General features: G+C 28.9%; 1 protein-coding gene across 1 annotated transcript in view; it reads left to right on the top strand.

Annotated features, from left to right (window-relative positions):
• Positions 1–7,866: 7,866 nt before the first annotated feature.
• Positions 7,867–8,156, top strand: part of LOC137619949 (uncharacterized) — a 51,245-nt gene continuing 50,955 nt past the window's right edge. Inside the window, exon 1 of the mRNA XM_068350230.1 lies at positions 7,867–7,876. Within this exon, the coding sequence (XP_068206331.1) occupies positions 7,867–7,876 (10 nt within the window). The remainder of the gene's footprint in view (positions 7,877–8,156) is intronic.

Genomic DNA, 8,156 nt, shown 5'->3' with positions numbered 1-8,156 from the left:
ATGAAACCTTCTGTGTTTTTCTAGGTATTATGTCACTTAATGGCCTAAAACATCTAAATATTATATTACTTAAGGCATAAGAGCAGGACAAGCAAAGAAATACACCCCTCTCCCGAAAAAGAAAAAACGAGAAATTACGATTTTTGTCTGATGACGAAAATATTGGATATAAAATCATAGTCTCCCCTGAGCCCATTTTCTTTGATATCACTGATATGAGAAAACGTTTTTGAACAGTTTTAAAGGGGTAACCTATAAAAATTAGAAAATTACTAATGATATTTCGTATTTTTTCTATTAACATAAGGGGGGGCGTTGATGACCAGGGGGGGCATTATAGAGGCTGGAGATGAATTCTTCACATATCACGGCCTTCTGATAGGTAAAAGGAAGACTTTTAGCAAAGAAAAAACAATTGGAAAATTCACCCCCCTCAACCCGGAGGCTATCCTTATTAATAAGTAATAGTATAATAAAAGTTTAACTGTCACGTAATTGAATGAATAAACATTAAACGGCAAATGAAGTCATTTATAATAAAGAGATAAACGAGATTTTTTTTTTTCTAAATTTGGACAAGCGTTTACGAAAAAAATAGCCTCAGGTAAAGTTTTGGAACGCAATAAAACTCGGCTATGTATGAATTTTGGATAAATCTAATATGTTCTGAGAGAGAGAGAGAGAGAGAGAGAGAGAGAGAGAGAGAATGTATAAATACATGCACACATGCATATATATATATATATATATATGGTATATATATATATATATATATATAGAGAGAGAGAGAGAGAGAGAGAGAGAGAGAGAGAAATATATATAAATATAAATTTATGTATATATATATATATATATATGTATATATACATATATATATATATATATATGTGTGTGTGTGTATATATATGCATGTGTGCATGTATTTATACATTTTCTCTCTCTCTCTCTCTCTCTCTCTCTCTCTCTCTATATATATAGTATATATATATACATGTTCTTATATTATATATATACATATATATATATATATATATAGATCAAAAGAGAGCAATAACTATTAAGTAACTACTCAATATTATTTTGATCGGAGTTATTTCGAGGTGTGAGAGTTTCCCACATTAAAGGGGAGTCATTTTTCCTCTCCATGACGCTGGAAATATCCTTCGGAGATTTGCCATTAGCTCTCTGCTTGCGTTCTTTGCCTTGTCTGTTTTATTGTCCTTCTTGTGTCTCCCCCTTTTATTATAAAAGTTTCCCCTTTTTCTTTCGTTGTCTTTTTTCTTTTGCGCTGTTTTCCCCCCCTTTATGGTGTTTTATTACTTTTGTTTATGGACTTTTAGTTAATTTTTTGATTTTGAATACAGGTATTTTATCTTTCTTCGTATATTATGTTTCTTCTTTCTTTGTATTGTTTAAGTTTTTCATATCTTATATTTTGAATGATAATTATGATATATTAGTTTGTTTTATGATTATTTGAAGAATTATATTCCATAAATATATTTAACATTTAACCAAAGTAATTTTTTTTAGTATATGTGCCATATTTTACAATTTGTATTAACTATTCCATATTTTATATTTGACAGAAATTCATTAAAATTCTGTTATAATGATTATGTAAAGAATGTCGGTTCGGAAAGACATATGACAGGTAATATAGATTTCGGATATTTGTTTGTGTTGTTTAAATTTATCATATTTTAATTTTGACTGATAATTAAGGTATATGAGTTTTCTGATTATGTACAAAATATTATTCCAAAGAATATATTTAACAGCTAATCTTGGTACAATGTTATACTTCACCGTCCTTTATATGCTTTAACTTTTCCATATTCTTCTTTTGACTGATAATTATCATAAATCTGTTTTAATGATTATGTAAAAAATATTGGTTCGTGAAAGACATTTGTCAGGAAATATATTTTTCGGAGATTCCTTCTATTATTTAGTTTCCAATTTTTTTTTTTTTTTCAACTTGAATTGGTGAAACTTGATAAGTTAAAATTTTGATTTTTCCAACTTGAATTGGTGAAACTTGATAAGTTAAAACCTTGACTTTTCCAACTTGAATTGGTGAAACTTGATAAGTTAAAACTTTGACTTTTCCAACTTGAATTGGTGAAACTTGATAAGTTAAAAACTTTGGTTTTCCAACTTGAATTGGTGAAACTTGATGAGTGAAAACTTTGATTTTTCCAACTTGAATTGGTGAAACTTAATAAGTTAAGTATTTGATTTTTCCAAATTGAATTGATGAAACTTGAAAAGTAAAAATTTTGATTTTTTCAACTTGAATTGGTGAAACTTGATAAGTTAAAAACTTTGGTTTTCCAACTTGAATTGGTAAAACTTGAAAAGTTAAATATTTGATTTTCCCAACTTGAATTGGTGAAACTTGATAAGTTAAAGATTTGATTTTTCCAACTTTGATTGGTGAAACTTAATAAGTTAAAGATTTGATTTTTCCAACTTGAATTGGTGAAACTTGATAAGTTAAATATTTGATTTTTCCAACTTGAATTGATGAAACTTGATAAGTTAAAACCTTAACTTTACCAACTTGAATTGGTGAAACTTGATAAGTTAAAACCTTGACTTTACCAACTTGAATTAGTGAAACTTGATAAGTTTAAACTTACATTGTATGCTTTTATGTTGAACAAGTTGACATAAGTGTCTCTACATAGTTTACATATGATAGATCTATTTTAACGTGATTATTGATTTTAATACATCTCATATATTCTTTACTTCTCGTATATAGTTTACTTATCTCCTATTTCCTTCCCTCACTGGGCTATATAATTTCCCTGTTGGAGCCTTTGGGTTTATAGATACCTGCTTTCCATACTAAGGTTGCATCCTAGCTATACTCAACTTTTTTTAATGAGGGGCATTTGCAATGACTCGCAGCGGTGCCATTTTAGCTCGGAAATGTTTCCTGCCATCTGATTTGTTAGGAATTATCTTATCGAACCAATCAGCGATCAGGAATTTTTTCCGAGCTGAAAGGGCACCCCTGCGAGTCGGTGCAAATCTGCCTCACTAAAAAGAATTGACTATAATAATGATAATTGATAATCTTCAAAAGTTTCTTATAGCGATTTTCTAATTAACTTCAATTATTTTTGGAAAATTAATATTTTTGAATCAATATTTCTTATAGGGATTTTTTAATTAACTCCAATATTCCAAAAAAAAAATTGCAAAATTTTGAATTTGTCTATAATATTAATGGAAAAATTCTAGCTAGTAATAATAATAACAATATGAATAATCTTCCAATATTTCTTATAGTGATTTTCTAATCAACTTCCATTATTGCAGAAGAATGAATATTTTTTGAACCAATATTTCTCATAGGGATTATTTAATTAACTCTAATATTCCGGATAAAATAAAAAAAAATTTAATTTGTGTATAATATTATGAAAATAATATATATCTTATTTCCGTTTATCTAGTCGAAACTTTTAAATGAACTTGCATCAAAAAGATTTAAAGCATTTTGTGAATAGATAAGACTTATTGAGCTAAATTAAAAAAAAAAAAATACATGAAATTTCTTTCTTTAGTAACTGTTATACATTCATCTAAAATAAAATATAAAACTATTTAAACAGACCTGAAGTTGCGCATTCCAGCAATATTCCACTTAAAGAGGTAACAGTAATTTCAAGCATTTTGTGAAAAGATAAGACTTATTGAACTAAATGGTAAATTAATGCATTTCATTAGCTTCAAATAAAGATTTATGAGAAGATTTACTTACTCGTTGAAGATCCTGTCGAGCTTGTAAGAGTTCACTGTGTTTACTCGAAGCTGTTTACTTTTGGTTGTTTACTTTAAGTTATTTATTCTCGTTCAACTTTCGCCGTGTGCGAAGTCTCAATAAGTGGCTTCCAAATTAAATAAACAACTCTCTCTCTCTCTCTCTCTCTCTCTCTCTCTCTCTCTCTCTCCACACACACACAAACTATTGATGTAAATATCAATAATCAAACTTCACCTTCTCTCTCTCTCTCTCTCTCTCTCTCTCTCTCCTCGTAAACTATTGATGAAAATATTAGTAATCAAACTTCTCTCTCTCTCTCTCTCTCTCTCTCTCTCTCTCTCTCACACACACACACAAACTATTGATGTAAATATTAGTAATCAAACTTCACCTCTCTCTCTCTCTCTCTCTCTCTCTCTCTCTCTCTCTCTCACACACACAAACTATTGATATGAATATTAGTAATCAATCTTCACCCTCTCTCTCTCTCTCCTCTCTCTCTCTCTCTCTCTCTCTCACACACAAATTATTATGTACTTATGTGAATGTTAGTAATCCCGTTCTATCGATTAAAAAAATATTTTGAAATCGAGTATTATTTTCTAGACATTATTAGCTTAAGTCTCTCTCTCTCTCACCCTCCCCCCCCTCTCTCTCTCTCTCTCGCACACAGACACATAAACTATCAATTTCAATATTAGCTATCTTATTCTATATATTTTAGGAATATCTTGATATCCAATTTATTTTCTTTACTTACTTAAGTGACCGTTCTTCCCCCCTCCCTCTCTCTCTCTCTCTCTCTCTCTCTCTCTCTCTCTCTCTCGCGCGCGCGCGAACGCGTGCGTGCGCACACGGACACATGAACTATTGATTTCAATATTATCTATCTAATTCTATCTATTCATAGGAATATCTTGATATCCAATTTTTATTTTCTTTACTTGTTTAAGTGACCGTTCTTCCCTTCACCCTCTCTCTCTCTCTCTCTCTCTCTCTCTCTCTCTCTCTCTCTTAGACGCACACGCAAGCATAAATAGTCATTTCTCATGATGTCTCAAGTAACATGAGATTTATCTCCCTCCAAAAATGGAGAAAACGAACAACATACAATTTCTAGTCTTGCGTTTCTACAATACACGATAACGCTCAACCTTACTTCAATAAACTTTGGGACCTCAATTGGTAATCTAATAAATTGCTGCTGTTTATCTTAGCGAGCAAAAACGATGCTGCATAATATAAACATACGGCCGAAGTGCATTGTGTTTACTGACAAGATCAATCGATCATCAAAAGTTTAGGAAACAAGAGGCAAGCCTTAGCGGTATGAACGCGGTAGAATGATGAATAATGCCGGTCCAGGAGAAAATTTTTATTTGTGTATAACATGTAAAATCATATATACATATATATATATATATATATATATACATATATATATGTATATATACTGTATATACATTTATATATATATATATATATATATATATATACTGTATATACATATATTTATATACATATATATGTATATATATATATATATATATATAATATTTTACAAAACAGCATCAAAGGAAAAAAATCTAATTGAGGAAATAAGAAGTTATCTATGCTAAGGAAAAATGACATGCAAATTGAGTCAATATTTAGATGACATGGACAAGAATAATTAAGAAGGAGGAAGTACGAATGTCTAATTAGGAAAGATTACGGGTAACCAAAAAAAAAAAAAAAAAAAAAAACTACTGAAGTAACAAGACATGACATTTCTCTGATCAAAGCAGAGACACGTGTCCATATTTTCTAGGCCACCGACTTCGACAGACTCAATCAATAAAAGTCTCTTCAGTCATTGTTTTGACTATATATATATCGAATGACGGATCAAACTATGTTCATATTAACTGCGATCACTTCAATACGTGTGTTGCTGTGCATTTAACAGAGGATTAAAATTTAGTCTGTTTTATTTATTTGCCTTAAGATTTTTACTTTTAAATTCTACATGATTTGTAAACAGTATTATTATTATTATTATTATTATTATTAATTTTATTATTATTATTATTATTATTATTATTATTATTATTATTATTATTATTATTATTATTATTATTATTATTATTATATAGAAAGTAAAGTTATACCGAAGTATCTCCTTATTTCCTCAATTTAAATTACAAATCTTTTCCATAATCAAATGGATATGTAAATATGTTCATTCTCTCTAACCAATAAGAACTAACATAACCAAAACAACATGTAATTGAACCAAAACATAATAAAAGTGATACACACCTATATAAACGGCAATGAGTATATACCCAGCAAACACAAACATCATATTTTTACACCAATTTACCTCCAATGTGGCAAACAGTTGATCAACCGAAGCCATAGCGCATCACACTGTTTCGTTATCATCGCCAGAATGTTGATCTGTCTATTGGATATTGATTGACTGACCTCCCAGGGCACAATTTCGGCGAGGATTAATCCAATGGGGTGGGGGCGGGGTTGGGTGGGTGGGAGGGTGGCTCGTAACAACGTTAGGCACCAACCTAGTCATTAAGGAAGTGTTTGGAAGATATTACAAAGCGATATTCGATTGACATTGGGCTGGCTCAGTTTGATTGGTGTATACGCTATGTATGTATATATATATATATATATAAATATATATATATACATTCATATATATATATATATATATATGAATGTATATATATATATTTATATATATATATATATATATATATAAATATATATATATATACATTCATATATATATATATATATATGAATGTATATATATATATATATTTATATATATATATATATATATATATTTGTATATATAAACACACACACACATATATATATATATATATATACTGTATATATATTACACTTATGTGACCAATTTCTTTCATGTAAAAGCCAGATATTATATATATATATATATATATATACTGTATATATACACACACACATATATATATATATATATATATGTATATATATAAATATATATATATATATATATATATGTATATATATTCATATTATGTATATATATACATACATATATATATATATATATATACACACATATATATATATATATATATGGATGTATACATGTATATATGAATATATATATATATATATGTATATATATATATATATATATACATATATATATGTGTGTGTATATATATATATATATATGTGTGTGTATATATATATATATATATATATAATTACTTGCTAAGCTACAACCCTAGTTGTAAATGCAGAATGCTATAAGCCCAGGGGCTCCAACACGGCAAATAGCCCAGTGAGGAAAGAAACCTAGAAAAACTATATATTTTAAAAACAGTAACAATATTGAAATAAATATTTTCTTTACAAACTATGAAAACTTTAACAAAACAAGAAAGGAGAAATAAGATAAGAAAATATGCCCGAGTGTACCCTCAAGCAAGAAAACTCTAATCCAGGACAGTGAAAGACCATGATACAGAGGCTATGGCACTACCCAAGTCTAGAGAACAGTTCTTTGATAGAAGAGCTGCTTACCATAACTAAAGAATCTCTTCTACCCTTACCAAGAGGAAAGTGGCCACTGAATAATTATAATATGTCATTTTGTGTATTCATATACATTTATCATATTATAGAGTGCTATATTTATTTCTAAATAAAATGTATCATGGAAGAAAATAACGATGCAGAGAAAGAATTATTCTTAATCCTTATATAACTGTCTGGTTTACGAATCCCCTCTTGGCCAAATTCATTATCATAAAATGAGATGAATAATGATCTCAGGATATGTGTAAGTACTGTCTTGCAGGACAATGGGAATTATCTCTCATATCTGAGGTGCTTTAATTTCGAGATCTGTTTTCAAATTTAGTTACTCTTTCTGTTTGGAATTTTCTCCTCGGTATTTCATTTGAACTGAAAGTGAAAAGTAGCATGATAATCTTATACGGGTGAAATGTGAATTACAAGTGGAAAAACAACAGGTACCTGAAGGTTTTGGTGGTTTATTCACCACAATAAATAAAAATGGAATGAATAAAGGTAATACATATGGAGTAATCGTTGTGGAGTTTGTGATGCGTTTGCTTTCATAGGCTCTGCTAATTTTTTTCCATCAACAGGTATCCTACTGTAAAAATATTCTGGAGATTCAATAAAGTCATTACACACGCGCGCGCGTGCAAACGCCCCCCCCCCCCCCTCATATACACACACACGTATATATAAATAAATAAATAAATATATATATATATATATATATGTATGTATATATATATATATATATATATGTGTGTGTATATATAAATATATATATAAACAT

Source organism: Palaemon carinicauda, chromosome 26, assembly GCF_036898095.1.
Source record: "Palaemon carinicauda isolate YSFRI2023 chromosome 26, ASM3689809v2, whole genome shotgun sequence".
In the NCBI taxonomy this organism is placed as follows: domain Eukaryota; kingdom Metazoa; phylum Arthropoda; class Malacostraca; order Decapoda; family Palaemonidae; genus Palaemon; species Palaemon carinicauda.
Note: the sequence above shows the minus strand (reverse complement) of the source record. Positions and strands in the feature narration are given on the sequence as shown.